General features: G+C 41.5%; 1 protein-coding gene across 1 annotated transcript in view; it reads right to left on the bottom strand.

The window, feature by feature from the left end:
• The window catches only part of efna3a (ephrin-A3a), a 58,622-nt gene extending 54,786 nt beyond the window's left edge, over window positions 1–3,836 (bottom strand). The window contains exon 1 of the mRNA XM_034094733.2: window positions 3,321–3,836. Coding sequence (XP_033950624.1) covers window positions 3,321–3,430 — 110 coding nt within the window. The 5' untranslated portion in view covers window positions 3,431–3,836. The remainder of the gene's footprint in view (window positions 1–3,320) is intronic.
• Window positions 3,837–18,596: the final 14,760 nt, after the last annotated feature.

Raw genomic sequence — 18,596 nt, 5'->3', positions numbered from 1 at the left:
CTAAATATCTACAAAACGTTCCCTGAAGGCTGTCGGGGTTCTCCTCTGTACCAATGGGAACCACCTCCGACTCTTTCTGGGTCTGCAGTCACCCACACAGAGCGACCTGGCGGTTAATGATCGTGTTGAGTAAGACGGCACCTTGACTCAAGACTATTCTGTAGCGTGAACTCTCAGTGAGTCTATTTGTCAAGGTGATCATTTATTTTGTAGCACATGGTGTGACGATGATTGTGTTTATTTTTTCTTCACGTGGTCTAGGAGCACGACAGACACAATATCACGGGGGGTCATAATGTATGTCACCGCGGATAATTTCATGCCTAACAGATAAATAAATTGCGATTTCTCCCACGTCAGTGCAAAGGCTCTTTACTCTGGTGTCTTGCTAGGATATAAGCATCTGTGGACACCCTGTGTGACTTATGGAAGATGTGGGAGAGTAAATGAGAGCTGCACAGATGTTTTGATCATGCTGAAATGTGGTTCTCAATTATGGACATGGCCTGTCTAACCAGCGAGGCCAAACACCTGATGGGAGGAGGTGACGGGAGCATGGGCCTGCTGGTGGGCAGGCGAGGCTACCGCAGTGCACCGCTGCTCCCCGTGCTCTCAAGATGTTCCACATCTCCCCCTCTAATTGGCAGATGGCCTCAGATGCGAGATGATTCAATGGCCTGCGTGTGTGTTTTTTCCTGCCTCAGTCAGCCATTAGCAGGGACATCTGTAACGAGTTGGCCAGGCGCACTGCTGAGAGCGGAAGCTGAGAGCAACACTCTAATGGGGGGTACTGCGATCGTGACGGATTTGGAGGTAATCAAAGCACTCCGAGCTATTTCTTTGGGTTATGCTAATCGAGACATCTTGCTTCAAATTGGCCAAGGCAAAGCTTTTAAAACATCATCTGATGTTGTTTACCAGGAAAAGCTTCAAAGAATCAAACAGCAAGGTACTGCTGTGTATCAACTGTGTGACAATCCCCTATTGACTTTTAATACACCAGAGCAAGACATTTCTCGCTGCGCATTATCATAAAACGCCATTTCCATGGCTTTGGCACAAACAGCTTGGCTTCCATGATCCCATTTCTTGCAACTGTGCCATAACCATCTGTGCTGAATGCTGCGCTCAAGGGTAAAACATTAGGGGCCCCAACCAGAGTTTGGCCCTTAAGGCCTTTGGTGTCTGGCTCTCTGTCCCTGCCTTCATTTCTTACAGTCCCTCCAGAATTTGTCTCCATAACCCAGAGCTGGATGAGGGAGCTGCATCATTGCAGAAGTGAGGCCTTCAGCTGGTTCTCTATGTCGACAGTGTGGTGGAAAAGTGGCCCCGAGCATAAGGCCTTTTAAATCTTGAAGGCCATCAGTATTCTTGCCATAGCCTCTGAGGATTTGTCTGCTACCTGCAAACTGGGTCAATTGTTGCATTATTTTAGAGATTTGTATCCCACTGTGGAGAAAGGAAAGGTTTTACAGGCATGTAGACCCACACCTGCACTTCCCGACCTCCCTGCCTCTCTTTCGCACACTGTACTCACAATGCACACTATTCATTAATATGAAACCCTATTCTTCACATGAATGTCAATTTAAACCCACAAAATGTGCTAACATTGTAATAAATGACTACAGTAAGCAACCGTTTCTACACTGTGAAAATCATTTTAGACTGAGCAGACAGCGAAAGACTAATTAAAATTGATATATAGGACTAATTCAGATTTTGACACTCAAAAAAACCTGTGCACTTTAACGGAGCATAAATGCATCAGTTAATAAACCGCTTCTCTATTCATGTCACACTTATGGTATAAGCCGCAGTCATAAATCTAAAATATTTCTGAATGTGACTCTGCTTTTCGTACATTAACATTAATGAGGAAGTGACTGAGCTGCAGCAGCACCTTGCATTTTTCCATCAGGTTTGATAGCGGTTTTTCCTCACTGTTTGACTTGAGGAAACCTTCAAATATTTCAATTACCCCACATACATTTAAATGGCTTTCATACAATTTCTTATTTAAAATAATCTACTATATATATACATACTCTCAACTGAGAGCCTGGGAGGTGAATAAGGGACCAGGAGCAGATGGGGGGGCGGTAATGAGATGCAGAAAAAAGGGAATTGAGCGTGACAGGCCGGCTGGTGAGACACAGCAGAAAAATAAGAGAGGGAAGACAAAATAACCAAGTATGAGATACAGAGAGGCGATAGGAGAGACCTGTGTCTGAGGTGCATACAAATGGACAGGGGAGGAACACAGATAGAGGAGGAGGGGGGGAATGGGGGTGCAATGAGGGAGGTTGTGTGAGGAAAGGAGATAAAAGAATGTGAGAAAGATGGATTCACTGTTGGCTAATGAGAAGACAAAGGCAGTAGAATCCACATCGATCTCTGCCCCACAGCGAGTTGGCTTTATAGCTCACAGGTAGAGACAGGAGAGCAAGGGGAAGCTTACCTGAGGTAAGCAACCTTACTGTTGGAGGGGGGGTGTGTGTGTGTGTGTGTGTGTGTGTGTGTGTGTGTGTGTGTGTGTGTGTGTGTGTGTGTGTGTGTGTGTGTGTGTGTGTGTGTGTGTGTGTGTGTGTGTGTGTGTGTGTGTGTGTGTGTGTGTGTGTGTGTGTGTGTGTGTGTGTGTGTGTGTGTGTGTGTGTGTGTGTGTGTGTGTGTGAAGCAAGTGTACATACCCAAGCAAATGTATGGAAGTTAGAGCTGGGTATGCAGGATGCAAAAAGGTACCTTTTACCAACCAAATGCTGGCTATATAATTGCATTATTCAGCAGCCAAAGGAAAAACAATGGTAATCTTTTGATTGGCCATACAAGGGGCACAATTATGTGAGGCAGGTAAGGTGACACTTACACAACACAAATTGAAAGCAGGTGCACTGAAAAGATGACTCCCTAAATGAGTCATTAGTGTGAAGCAGAAGAGGGACTAGATGTAAGATGGCAATGAAATATTCATACTGTAAACCCTCTATAGCAGGGCGCACAGAAAGAAGATTGTAGATGCATCAATCTCATTTAATAAATGACTCGTAAAACAGAAGTCTGTGGCTCGACATGATTTTAGATATAAAAAGAAGCATTGATGAAATAGTTATTGGTTATCAGAGTGTCTGTCTTGTGTTAAACCTAGGGGAATAATTGGCTTAGTGTTGGTGTCTGAGTGGTTGAAGGTCTTAATGCTGGACACAAAAGAAAGGCTGCAGAGGATGACCACTCTCTTTGTAAACAAGTTATCATGTGCGCAACAACAAAGGGCAATAAAAGTTAATCTGCTGTTTAACACAATGCTGCAGAAAGCCACTTACAGGAGGTTTGAGCTGTTCCAGTACACCGCATGCCGGTCGTTGGCTCTCGACAGGTGCAAGTTAGTAAGCACCAGCGTGAAGAGGCTGAGAGAAAACGTTGCGAGAGCCATAATCCCTCCGGTGCTCGTCCAGCCCTGGTTCCCCTCTTCCTTCTGTCCCAGGTGTCGTTCACAACATCCCGGCGGTCAGAAAACGCCTTTTCAAGTTCCCTGTTACCTTAACAACGGGGTGAATCAGGGTGACTTCAACTTGAATCCCATTGCGACGAGACCCATTTGCACATCTTCACTTGGAGTTGTCTCTGCGCACTTTCAAGTCACTCCTTGTTAGGTCAGGCAGCTCTGCTTTCATTAGAGGAGAACACAGGCATGCTACAGATAAGGCAATTGTGACAGCTGAGAGATGAGGTCGGTGTTTACTGCGCTTTGCACAGCTTTAAAGCCGCTGGAGTCTCCGGAGAAAGCTTTGTGTGTCAACGCTCCTCTCACCAGCAGCAGCAGCCACACGCTGCGCACACACCGCAACACACACCGCCACAGACCCGCCCTCTGACGGCCGCGAGCTGCCGCTGTCCCGCCCCCTCAAAACATGCACCGTGTGTGTTTATCATGGTGTTTATCTGCGTATCCAAAGTAGAAATAATCCGGGAAATATGTTTTTGACTGCATGGACACTTAAAGGTTCCCTGTGTTTAATGTAAGGGTTTAGGTTCAATTTATTCATGAATAACAAGGTTTGTATTGTTTGTATAGGATACGATTTTGCAATAAAAGGTGAGTTTTACACCATAGTAGATAAGGCAAGGCAAGGCAAGTTTATTTATATAGCACTTTTCAACACAAGGCAATTCAAAGTGCTTTACAAAAAACGAAAGACATTAAGAAAATGGCATTTAAAATCAGTCATTAAAAAGAAAAGCTAATAAAAGAAACATTAAAAGAAAAAATACATGGATAAAAGTTACAGTGCAGTCTAAGATATGAACAGTTCAATTAAAAGCAGCGACAAAAAGAAAAGTCTTCAGCCTGGATTTAAAAGTAGTAAGAGTTGCAGCGGACCTGCAGGTTTCTGGGAGTTTGTTCCAGATATTTGGAGCATAATAACTGAACGCTGCTTTACCATGTTTAGTTCTGACTCTGGGGACAGAAAGCTGACCAGTCCCTGAAGACCTGAGAGATCTGGATGGTTCATAATTTAGCAGGAGGTCAGAAATGTATTTTGGGCCTAAACCATTCAGTGCTTTATAAACCAGCAGCAGTATTTTGAAATCTATTCTTTGACACATAGGAAGCCAGTCTAAAGACTTCAGAACTGGAGTGATGTGATCCACTTTCTTAGTGTTAGTGAGGACTCGAGCAGCAGTGTTCTGAATCAGCTGCAGCTTTCTAATAGATTTTTTTAGTGAGACCTGTGAAGACACCATTGCAGTAGTCCAGTCTACTGAAGATAAAAGCATGGACAAGTTTTTCCAAATCCTGCTGTGACATTAGTCTTTTAATCCTAGATATGTTCTTTAGGTGATAGTAGGCTGATTTAGCAACTGTTTTAATGTGACTGTTGAAACTCAGGTCAGAGTCCATGACTACACCTAGATTTCTGGCTTTATCTGTTGTTTTGAACATTGCAGGCTGAAGCTCAGCGCTAACTTTTATACGTTCTGCCTTGGCTCCAAAAACCATTACCTCAGTTTTATCTTTGTTTAATTGGAGAAAGTTCTGACACATCCAGTCATTTATTTGTTCAATGCACTTACTCAGTGTTTGAATTGGAGCATATCCTGGTGAAATTGTTACGTAAATTTGTGTGTCATCCGCATAGCTATGGTAACTTATTTTGTTGTTTTTCATTATCTGAGCCAGTGGTAGCATGTAGACGTTAAAGAGAAGAGGCCCCAAGATGGAGCCTTGAGGTACCCCACATGTCATATTTGTCAACTCAGATGTGTATTTACCTATAGAAGTGCTGTGGTTTGGACGAAAGCCTGACTGGAACACATCAAAACAGTCATTTAAATGCAAGAAATTACTCAACTGTTGAAAAACAACTTTTTAAAATAAAATGTAAAATGTAAATCAACTGGTTTGATATTTTTCAGTCTATGCATTCGCTCACATTGAACTTTACAACACAAGTCAACATTCACAAACACACATTCCACTAGCTGCCATCACGACCAATTTCAGGTTCAGTGTCTTGCCAAAGGACACTTCAATATGTAGACTGAAGGGGCCTCGGATCAAACCATGCACTGACCTTCAGATTCTGCTAAGAATCACAACCCCCCCCCCCCCCCCCCCCCCCCCCAGGTAACATCTAATAAAGTATTTTTTATCTAAAAGTAGGCTATAGGTACGCTCAGTGGCGCAGCAAGACACTATGGGGGCCCCAGCAGGGGCGGACTGGCCATTGGGAATACCGGGAGTTTCCCCGGTGGGCTGGTGCTGTGTGTGGGCCGGAGGGCGTTTTCTGAAATGCTGTGGTGTTTTCTGAAATGCTGTGGTGTTTTGTGAAATGCTGTAGTGTTTTGTGAAATGCTGTGGCGTTTTCTGTAATGCTGTAGTGTTTTGTGAAATGCTGTGGTGTTTTCTGAAACGCTGTAGTGTTTTGTGAAATGCTGTGGTGTTTTCTGAAATGCTGTGGTGTCTTGCACTTCAGGGCCACCGTACAAATAAAGTCTGCCAACTCGCGCGGAGTAAATTGCACAGACAGCAGTTAGTAAGATTGATTTCAGTAGCCACGGTTTTGAAAACTTTTGTCACGTAGTGATCGTCTTCTCAATAGAACATCTTTGATAACGGCGTGGTGTTGTTGCAGGAACTCCCGACGGAGAATACTTTTGCTGTAGTACAGGGCAGAGCCATATAATAGTAATACTATGGCTCTGGTACAGGGGTGCACATAACTGGTACGCAGGTTATGTGCGTAATCTGAAATGCGTACCGTCACTTGTGTCACAAAGCGCATTTGCGTACCGACGTACTTGTGAAGCTTTTCCAGAAGGCAGTTAGATCACCGGACGACAGAGTCGGTCTCCGTGTGCACAGACAGGGCTGCTGTTAACGTCGGTCTGTACAACGGAACTGTGCCAAAACTACGCCAACCGGCTGCGGAGGGAGACTCCCCCCTTCACTGGAGAACTGCGCTAAAACAGCTGATCACAACGTTCACACTCTGTGGTCACAAAGTATTCCACTAGCCCCCCCCCCCTCTGTCGACTTTCCTGAAGTAGGCTACTCCCCGTTGATAGAAATCAACACGTAATGAATTAAGACCCCACGGTTTGATGATTGATTGGTGTGTGGGTTGTCTTTCATTTTGACATGCAGAAAAATGTTATAATAAACATAGATACTGTATGTTAAATGGATATATCCGCCTTCTTTCATTTATCTTTCCATTCCCACAACAATATACATAAATAAATGGCATATTTTGGACATAGTTCGAATGGTGATTAATTATGATCAATTAATTTTTAAGCTGTGATTAATCTGATTAAAAATTGTAATCGTTTGACAGCCCTAGTATAAATCTATGACAATAAAAAGGGGAAAAACAGAGTGGTAATGGTGCTGTCTTATTCTAAGAACCGATAATGTTAAGGCTGGGTCAAAAGTTCAGGACCTACAATGGCAGAGGCCAGATGGATTCAGTCTTTTAACAAAGTTTAATAAAGGAAAAAAGGAGCAACTAAAAAACAATCCACAAAATGAAGGTGGTCAAATCACAGCAACCGGACTTTAAAATATTCTCCAATGAACTTGCTCAGCCTTTTACTGTCAAGGACTTGCTTTCACATATGGTTATACATTCACACACAAAACATTTTCAGCAGCTATTATCTGGGCAAAGCCCTATGAGTAGGGTTGGGTACCGAGAACCGGAACCGGTTCCAACATTTCGATTCCAACGGCATCATTTAGAAATGTGAATTTTGGTTCCGCTTTTCGATGCCTGAGGAAATGTTTCTCGCTCTCCGTTGCCTACTGTATGACTGCGGCGGGGCGGGAAATGTAGCGTTGTACCCATAGGCGGCGCGTGAGGCTCAGGTTTGGGAAGGCTAAATAATTGTTTTACCTGACGCTGTCCGCGTCCGGCGTCTATAGAAAAGAGATCAACTCAGTGAAAGCAACGCCTGCTGACCAATCAGCGCTCAGTGTGCGGAGTTTAAATCTATAAAGTCATATTACAGGATAAAGGAAATACAGTTTAAACTACCGTATGTAGAGAAGACGACGACGTGTCGCACTTATCATTCATATCACACTGATATCACTTCATCAATCAGATCATCGATCATATAATATCACAATATTTCCTTATCTGAGTCAGCTTCTCGAACCGTATCTGGCCGTGCAACACTTACATTGTCACATAGGCCTATACTGTATGCAGACGTATTATTTTAAGCAACACATTAAGTTGACGAAACACTCAACTCAAATGTCATTAAAGTCAGATCCACTCGTGTCTTAGATGGGGCAGTGATATCATAAAACTCTTGTACGCTTTCAATCACTCTAGTCTGTAGTTATGTTTTAACCAGTTGTTCTGTATTCACCTTGCAGGTGCAACTCTGTGGCTTGTATCCTGGATTATATGTTTAAGTCATGGATGTTTAAAGTTCATATTTGTCTAATATTAGTTTACTTTTCATTAATGAAGTATGACGCTGCGCTGTCAGTACACTTGTCCCTGTTTGTGATTGGTCAAATGTAGCTAACCCCGCCCCTTTCACGTGAACGCGCTCTCAACTGGAGAGAGAGACCCTGGCTTGATTTACCGAGTTGATAACCAGTGTCGGAGGACCGCTTAGCGAGATCTCGTTTGTTAGGGTTAAGATAACTCAAACATATCCAGGGTCTGTTGAACTGGCTTCGTAGTACAGGGCACAGGTGGCTGCATAGCAGCGCTAATGTCAAAGACACAAACATTATACATTAGGCTATATTTTTATTTTACCAGGATGCAGTGACACAAATATTTGGGAAGGCTTACCCCCTAAACGCACCAGGAGCGTCTGCGCCGCGTTACGGCCGCGCCGGTCGTAAGGATTGCGGCCACTCTAGTCAATGGGTGCTATTCCACCACACGCGCCGCGTTACGGCTCAGACGCGTCCCAGAAGCGGCTCGGCGCAGCGCTTCTCTAAAATTAGGATGAATCCTATTTTTTCCGCGGCGCAGCCGTAAGGTAAGGTCGGGCAGGCAGCCCCCCCCTCGCAGGAAGTGGAAAGGTGAGCATCCGGGCCAGGCCCATCCCGCATATATACTAATTTAGCAGACCCCCCTCCTTCATCACAACACCTCCACTACGATACGCACAATGGACGACGAGGTGTTCATAATGGAAGTGGAGAAACACCCCATGTTATACGATGTAACCAATGCTTTTTACAAGGACAACATCAGAAAGGACAAGTCCTGGTTTTTAGTCGCTGCAATTTGTGGAGTGGAAGGTAACAACTACATATTAATGTTTTAAAGTTAATTAAGAACTGCGAGGCTGCACACACGACGCTCCGCTTCCACAACGTTTTGAAACGCGCCTGGTGTGTTTGGTCGCAGGAGGAGGTCGCAGCGTGGCGCAGCCGCAACGTAACGCGGCGCAGACGCTCCTGGTGCGTTTAGGGGGTTAGCCTTCCCTAGCCTACAGTACCCGCCGCCCCTGGTTGTACCTACACTTCCTACAGCGTAACCATGTTCGCCTAGGGCGCCAGATCTGTGGAGGCGCTGCGCTGACAGCTCTGGGAGGGGCTCATCCTAATGTTCGGCCTTGATGTAACAACATTCATAATTAAGTAAATGTAACACCCTTTTCATCCCGGTCACACTTTTCATTTGCCCTTTGCGATGGGCGCTGTAAGTGATGAAAATGGGGGATGTTGGCTTATCTGGCACCCGCAGCTCACAGCCAAAGTGCGAGTGAGCGTGGGAGCGAGCGAGGGAGAAAAGGAGGGTGCACGTGCACCGGTACGCGCTGTTGTTATTAGCATCTGGTGCTAGCTGCTCTAACGGAAGAAGAAAATGTTTCTACAATGATGTGGAGGGAGAGTCCTCTCCAGTCAGACTGAGAGGCTGATAACTACAGCTCAGTGAGGTAAAGGACTCTCAGTGTTTAGATAGTTCACTTTAGTCTAAGTTATCTCAGTGGGTCTCAAACGTTTTGATCACAATTTATGTAAACACATATTTCCAAGGCTCTCCTTTATAATTATTGGGATAAAACAGGTTTGAAATCATTCCAATCAGTAAACCAGACATATCGTTTTAAACTGGAGAGATACAAAAATATGCATAAATAAAATAGTAAAATAAGATATGAATGAACAACAAAAATAAAATACGTTACATGTATTTGTTATTGGCTATGGTAGGTTATTGGTTATGTTCACATACTTATTTAATTATTAAAATGTAAACCGATCTTTTTCATATGGGTGTTTAGAGTTGTACCCCCTAAATCTAGTCTCTAGTAATTCTGCTTAAAGTGCACCAGATTAAAGCATTTTACTTTAAAATGTTCAAACATTTCTTCCAGGTATGCCTGAGAAGGCAGATATGCTTGTTTTTCTCAACAAGAACTGTTCTTTAAAAGTTGGACTGTTGCACTGTTGTAGCTTCTGTGGTTCTCAGGTTACAGTTACATAGCAGTGAATATAAACAGACTGATTAATGTGACTATTACTGTAAACTAACCTGTGTAAAAGTTTCTCGAATAAATGTAATTTTTTTTGGTGGAAGAAGCCTGTATCATTTTTTTACCCTGCCCCTCAAAGAATCGGAATTGAGAACCGTTAAGAACCGGAATCGAAAAGTAGAATCGGAATCGGAATCAGAATCGTGGAAATTCAAACGATACCCAACCCTACCTATGAGGCTATACAAAAGTAAGTGTGTTTTTGTGTGGTATATTTTGTCTGCTGGGTCTTTTTTTAAGGAGCATTTATTATTGATGTTGCTGGAGAGAAACATTTTGAAAATGTGGTTATTTCAGATTCACTATTCAGCATAAGTTAAGGGTTAAAGCAAGCGCTAGAATTCAGATTAATATAAGACAATTAATAGTCAGCGGAAGGCCATCACAAGCATGGTAATAACACACGTGTGGGAGTAATTATGTGTGTGTGCGTGTGTGTGTTTTACAGGGAAATAGAGACTGAGGGAGAGTGCATGAACATTTGGAGACTTTAATTAACCTGTTTCATTTCGCCTGTGGTGGTTTAACCACTCTATCTAGCCTAACGTCAGCCTGCAGTATTAATGGCTCAGTTAATTCCAAATATTAAGCATTAGCCTCGGTTTGATTAACTCTGCCAATTTCATATCTCTTAATAGTGTCCCTTTTTGAGGGGATATCAGGGATATTCACACCCATAAACGTGTTCGTAGACACTGTTGGTGAAACTTTAGCAGAGGGATCCGAACATTAATCTGCCTGACCTCCAATGATGAATGAATGTTCATTACACTTCTCAGCTGAGTCCCTGAAGGTCATATTCAGACTTTGAGTGAGGTATTCAAAGTCAGTTGTAGATCTGCTGCCTACTTTCTCCTCTCTTCTCTCATTCATACACACAGTCTGTCTATTTTGCTCTCGTTTCCTCTTACTCACTCGCTGCCTCTCTGTTGTTTTTGTCAGTGATGACGCCTCTCTTGAGTGCCCGCCAGGCATGTTGCCGTGGCGACTGGAGTAAAGGGGCGGATGAAAGAGCAGGTACCATCACTTTTTTTTTCTCCAACCAACTCTCCCCCTCTCTGTCCCACCACCTCTCTGTGCAGCTCCAGTGGCTCACTCGCCTCCATCCACTCAAACATTTGTCATCTATGTGTCGCCTCGTACTCAGAGCGGAAAGGTGCTGCATATAAGAAGCAGATTCTTCAATTTCTTCATAAACTGATGATCTCTCTTTTCCTGTTGCATTCACCATCAACACAGTGTCAATGAAAGTGAGATGAAAATCTGGAGAGTGACATTTAATATGTTTCATGCCGTCTCAAGCAGCAGAGGCACAGATGCATATTTATGAGCTGCTTTGTGTGTACAAGTGTGTATCCTGAATAGAGGCTTCCCAGTGTCATAAGTTATTGAGCGCAGTTGTTCTTTCGACTTTGTACAATGTGATGCACTGTTTATGTATGCTTATTATACTTCTGCAGCAGCACAGCTTGCATTTTGCAGTAGGCGTCAGTGCACAATACAGTACAGGTAACCATGGCTTGTTACCTTGACTCTGACTCTCTGATTAATTCATGAACAGCAGCTATTGTATAGCATTATTGATTATTTAGATAATTTGTTATCATCAATCAGCCTCAACACTTTCATATATTCGTGCCGACTTCATATTGATTTCCTAACTGGCTTTACTCCTGGCATGAGCAATATTCCAGGGGAAAATGTGCTGGTCTCTATCTCACTGAGATTTCTTTATTCTTCCCCCTGGCCCCTATCTGTGCAATCTCTAATTTCCTATACCCATCTGTTCCTCCTTTTCCTGATGTTTCATTTAAGGGTGATCTCATCTGTAATGTTAATGGATTAAAACGAGGTAGTCTTGACTGAGTTTAATGTCCGGTTAGGGTGTCAGTAAACAGCGATTTATTTGATTAATCAGGTGATCTACTGAAAAGTAAATGTGACAAAAATAAAAACAGCATTTATAACTTCAAGACACACACAAATAAACACCACTGTAAAGAGAAAGAGTGTATAAAATGTATTTTTGAACTGAACAGAAACTGTTATGAGACCCTAACAAACTTCCCTAATCCTCCTCTCTCTACTTTTTCATTGGGTGTGAATCATTTTAGCATTTTGCAGTCCCTTTACAGGTGATTAAGTAGGGAATGAACAAAAAGCATAAGGGACAAAAAAGTTAGAAAGTGGAGGAAAGAAAAGACAAAATAGACAGAGCCTGGGGGCACGGATAGATGGAGGATGGAATCAAGGGAGGGGTAGAGAAGGTTAAAGAAGACTGAAGTATAAACTGAGAAACTGAGAAGTGCATGAAGGAAAGATGGAGGAGGAGGCAGTGGCTAAATTGAAGGAAGGCCATCAGTGTTTTTGGTAATGCATGGTGCTGAGGAGAGTCCTGGCCTATGAGCTCCAGGTGGGTCTCCATCATTCTGCAGCCTCAAGTGTGATGCTTAATCCGCCTTGCTTCAGTAAGCACCCAGCTGTGCAAATGGCTAATGTGATTGTGAAGATATAAGCCCAGGATAATGGCATCTGCCAAGCAATCAAGAACAATGTTCCTCAGCATCGGGCTGTGATGGAAAGGGAGTGCTGGGAAATGGATGCTAGGATGAGGGCTGAGCCTTTGGGGAAGCGAGTGATGTGTTGGTAAATGGTCGTAAAGGACGGAAGGCGGCAAGAGCGAATAGATAAACTGAGGACAATCTGTTTAGATGAACAGTAAGGACTGGAATTAGGAGGAAATTGACAAATTCTCAGAAAAATAAATATGGTCATCATATGAAGGCTTGGAAAACAAGCCGATAATAAAAAACAATGCAGTGTGTGTGGCCTGCAAAGCCATATATAATAATAATAAAGTATGAACAATTCACTTTACTTGATCAAAATACTTTTTTTGGAGACAAAACATTGCTGTATTGAACATCTGCCATCATAGTACATACCCTGTTGATACAGGATGATACAAGTGATGAAGAAGTTTAAGAGACAATTTCTTTCTCAACCTCCAAACAACTGGCCAATTGCGGTCTTGTATTTGTCAGTATATGAGTAGAATCCGTGTATCTACCGTCCAATTGTTTTTCTTTATTAAACACTTAAACGGAAGAGCGTCTGAGAGGCCTTTTTGCTTTTTACATTATTAAATGGTCTACTGGTCATTGAAGCGAGGGGCGGGGTGAAACTCACGGAAGTGATTTCAAAACAAAAGCACTCGTTTGCTAAAATCACACTTTGAATCACTACAGTATCCTGCTGAAGTAACGGTGATTATTATAAACAAGGGGAATTTAGCGATCACAACGAAAACGGCCAGAAAATGGATGTTATTAAGGGCTGTAAATATGATAAGCCTATGTCTAAAATGGACAACATTGTTAGGAGATTTAAACTATACAGCGATTCTGCACTGCGGTCAACTCAGCCGTCTCTCGGCGTTCTGAATCAGCTGCAGCTTTCTAATAGATTTTTTAGTGAGACCTGTGAAGACACCATTGCAGTAGTCGAGTCTACTGAAGATAAAAGCATGGACAAGTTTTTCCAAATCCTGCTGTGACATTAGGGCTTCAAAACAGGCATTTTTACTGTATGTGTTTGGAGAAATGAGACAATAAATGGCCGAGAATTGCACTTTATAAACTCTGAATCTTGTGGTGCTTGAAGAAATACACACTGGTTAATATAAGCCAGCCAGGTTATGCCTTTTTTGGAGACCTTTTTTGCTATATTTATTAAAATGTCACTAGTTATTTAAAGGTCCCATGTCATTCTTTTCCGGGTATTACCCATCCCCTTGTGTAATATGAAGGTTTTTATGCATGTAAACGGTCTGCAAACCACAAACCCTCAAAGTACACCCTGTAGCTAGATTCCACCAGGTCCGTCTGCGTCGCGTCACGGCTGCGCCGCGGTTTTGGTCCGGCCTCCTCCGGCGTCACACCCTACCGGGCGCGTTTCAGAAGCATTTCAGAAGCATTTCAGAAGCGGTGCGTCTTGCCTGCCGGCTCGGAGTTTTTGTTGATTTGGGCATATTTCCTGGACAGGCTACTTTGTACAGACAAAGTTAATAATAATTGTAATATCCCAGTTATAAACGACATGAATCAAAGATGTGTTGCTGTATTTTAGTGGTAAAAAAATTCATTCATCATCATAATTATTCTATATATATAATTTATAGTGGAGCCTCGAATATGGGGGTGCTGCAGCCCCCTCAGCATCCCCCCCTTCCCGCGTCCATTCGCGATGTCTCGTTGTCTCGCAGACCCCACGCAGCAAGCAGGAACTGAACCCAGCTCACACTGTCCGCCGCTCCACGTAGCATTCTCATCTGTTTGTCCTTACTGGTGTCATTTTCTGGTTGCTAACGCCATTGTAACACGTAATCACTGATGTTCCGTTGTAACGGTGGTAGACCATAGTGGTAGACTCATCGGAACAGAGTGGGCGAGCTGACCAATCAGAGCACAGTGGGCTCAAACAAGCCGTTTAGGACAGAGAGTGAATACACACATACTATACAGAGATGCTGTGAAACCAATGTGAGTTTGGAAAATTTCACAATATAAATCTATTCTAGCATACCTCAACAATGGAATTATGATCAGTAGAAATGGCCATGACATGGGACCTTTAAACAAACCACTAACTGACTGAGGATTATACAAGCAACCATAAAACACCCTTTAGAGTCATTGAAGCCCATGAAGAATGTATCCTTCCACAAATCTTTTGAACTGCTGTATTAATAAAGTTGCCACGTGTTTTCAAATTTAAGTTAGGGCACTATCTGTGCAGAAAATTAAAAATATTCTTCATTTTCAATATTTTTTTTAAAAAATGTTCAGAAAGACTGCATCAATGATATGTTATATATAATATCAATATTTGTATTAACTAACAAAGTCAATTTAAATAGCGGGCAAACATTGGTTAATTACCATGCATGTGGTGTTTGATATAGTTTACGTTCAATTTCAACTATTTTAGGCAGAAAAACGTATATTGACTAAACCTTTTTTAATAATTTATTATAATTTAGAAAGGTTTTTGTGAGAAATCATTTCAATATATTTAAATTTGAAATGTTTGCACAACATTATTAATTTATGCATTTTTATAAAAAATTTTAAATTATGAATCCATTTATTTTAATGTATTTCCTTGAGGCTGGGGAAGATATATCAGCATGTAGATCAACATGCAAATGTTCTAATGCAAGTCAGTATAAGTGCAACATGGAAAAGGAAATAAAATAGGCTTAATAGGAGGATGTGGATTTATTTTCTCTCACCTTGTAATTATACAATCAAACAATCTATAATTTAGCTCTGGCCTTCACTCACAAAAAAACATTTTGTTGAATTGGACACATTTTTCGAAACTCTATTGACTGACATGCAATGACTGGGACTGATGGAAGAATCTGCGAGGAATGAAAAGGAGCAGAGAAATAATCATATTTTAAAAGACAGTAAGAGGCCAACAAGAGTGACAGAGTGTGTGTGTCAGTGTTCTGAAGGATAGTTGTGACCAGCTATCCAGGCCAGACTCTAAAGACTTTCCAAGGTGTAAAATGCTGCTGCCGGAGTACTGACTGGAAGTATTGCTGATATCAAGTCAACCATCCTCTTAAAATACTCTGTCCAACAATATCAGTCTCATGAAGAAAGGTTTTTTAACGATTCTAAATTGGTTTGAATCCTACTTAAAGGACAGAAACAACTTTGTTTCTATAGGTAAATACACATCTGAGTTGACAAATATGACATGTGGGGTACCTCGAGGCTCCATCTTGGGGCCTCTACTCTTTAACGTCTACATGCTACCACTGGCTCAGATAATGAAGAACAACAAAATAAGTTACCATAGCTATGCGGATTACACACACATTTACGTAACCATTTCACCAGGAGACTATGCTCCAATTCAAACACTGAGTAAGTGCATTGAACAAATCAATGACTGGATGTGTCAGAACTTTCTCCAATTAAACAAAGATAAAACTGAGGTAATGGTTTTTGGAGCCAAGGTAGAACATTTAAAAGTTAGCGCTGAGCTTCAGTCTGCAATGTTCAAAACAACAGATAAAGCCAGAAATCTAGGTGTAGTCATGGACTCGGACCTGAGTTTCAACAGTCACATTAAAACAGTTACTAAATCAGCCTACTATCACCTAAAGAATATATCTAGGATTAAAAGACTAATGTCACAGCAGGATTTGGAAAAACTTGTCCATGCTTATATCTTCAGTAGACTCAACTACTGCAATAGTGTCTTCACAGGTCTCACTAAAAAATCTATTAGGAAGCTGCAGCTGATTCAGAACGCCGCTGCTCGAGTCCTCACTAACACTAAGAAAGTGGATCACATCACTCCTGTTCTGAAGTCTTTACACTGGCTTCCTGTGTGTCAAAGAATAGATTTCAAAATACTGCTGCTGGTTTATAAACCAGCAGCAGTATAATGGTTTAGGCCCAAAATACATTTCTGACCTCCTGCTAAATTATGAACCATCCAGATCTCTCAGGTCTTCAGGGACTGGTCAGCTTTCTGTCCCCAGAGTCAGAACTAAACATGGTAAAGCAGCGTTCAGTTATTATGCTCCAAATATCTGGAACAAACTCCCAGAAACCTGCAGGTCCGCTGCAACTCTGACTACTTTTAAATCCAGGCTGAAGACTTTTCTTTTTGTCGCTGCTTTTAATTGAACTATTCACATCTTAAACTGCACTGTAACTTTTATCCATGTATTTTTTTCTTTTAATGATTATTTTATTAGCTTTTCTTTTTAATGACTGATTTTAAATGCCATTTTCTTAATGTCTTTTATTTTTTGTAAAGCACTTTGAATAGCCTTGTGTTGAAAAGTGCTATATAAATAAACTTGCCTTGCCTTGCCTTGCTTATTCAAAATAGCAGAGAAACATGCATTCTTGTTCTCAGGAGGGGACATTGATAGAGGAGTACTGGAAAAGTACACAGTAAGTACTTCATAGTACTTGTGGGGGTAGTTTCACTAGTACTGAGTCCAACAGGATTAATCTCACGAAGAACTAATGGCAACACAAAATAATTCTCATCAAACTTAGCAGAAGTGGCTTGATTTTGTTCTCAGCCGGGGACTTTGAGTATTTCTCAAAAAATACAAAGTAAAAGTACTTCAATGTATTTTAAGTAGTAGGCTAACTAATACAAAGTCAAACAGTATCAACTTCACTAAGAACTAATGGTAAAATTATATTTTTATCATTCATCAACGATAGCAGAAAAACATGCATTATACTCACAAAGTACACAGTAAAAGAACTTCATTTTATTTCTGGTAGAAGTCAAACCGAATCCAACAGTGTCAGTTTCCTTAATAACTTGAGGTAAAAAATATTTGTATCACTCGTCAAATATAGCAGGAATAATGAAGAGCAGCTGATTTGACCGCAGTGCAGAATCGCTGTATAGTTTGAATCTCCTGACAATGCAGTCCATTTTACCTAGGCTTATTATATTAACAGCCCTTAATAACATCCATTTTCTGGGCTCAATATGTGTCGTGACCGTTTTCGTTGTGATTCAAAGTGTGATTTTAGCAAACTAGTGCTTTTGTTTTGAAATCACTTCCGTGAGTTTCGCCTCGCTCCAAGGACCATTTTTACCATTTAATAAGGTAAAAAGCAAAAACGCCTCTCAGACGCTCTTCCGTTTACTTGTTTAATAAAGAAAAACAATTGGACGGTAGATACACGGATTGAGTAATGGAAAGTTACAGAAATTCAAGTAATTGCCTTAAACATGCACTTGTGGGATAAGTGCCGCGGCTGCTAGCCCAAAAAACTGACTTCACACTTAGCCACGTCTGAAACCTTTGTAATATATAAGCTGCGATTCACAATGTGTGTACACTTTGAGAACATTAGCTTCCGCTTTGAAACATCAACATGATGGTTGAAAACCATGCCCGCTTATCTGTTTAATTATTCGGTGTTTGAAGATCCTATCCTTTACAATGATAATCACATTGCATGGTCTAAATCAAAACAGGAGGCACATTACAAATGTTTTTCTCAGACAGTAGGCCTACAGCCAAAGCCAGAATTTAAAACAGAAGCTGAATTGACTTGCTTTTAGTTACGTGCTCAGCATGTGTAATCCTATCTCATTTAATATAATTTGCAAGACTAGATAATAGGTCTAGTTTGTAATAAGTTTGTCTTTGCTATGCTTAGTGAGTGTTGTAGGCCCACTCATGTAGCAAATATACCATGATATGTATTGTTAGTTGGGTTGCAAGTCCACTTCAAGCCTCAAGTCTGAACCAAACCTAAACAAAGCTTTAATAATAGTAAATTAAAGCCATCTTATTTTTGTAGGTTACCTAAAATTCCAACAAAAGAAAGAAATTCAATGAAAGCAGATTCAGTACCCTTAAGGTCACCCTAATGCGCATGATGATCTTAACTGAAAAGATGAGAGGCAGAGAGGGGGATAAGATAGGTGCAGAGTTGTCAAATGATTGCATATTATGTTGTGATAGTCAGGAGGTGGTAGGGCACGAGAAACGCCAAGAATAGATGCACTTTCAA

The sequence above is a fragment of the Pseudochaenichthys georgianus genome, chromosome 11, assembly GCF_902827115.2.
Source record: "Pseudochaenichthys georgianus chromosome 11, fPseGeo1.2, whole genome shotgun sequence".
NCBI classification, from domain to species: domain Eukaryota; kingdom Metazoa; phylum Chordata; class Actinopteri; order Perciformes; family Channichthyidae; genus Pseudochaenichthys; species Pseudochaenichthys georgianus.
This window is presented reverse-complemented; position numbering and strand designations above follow the sequence as displayed.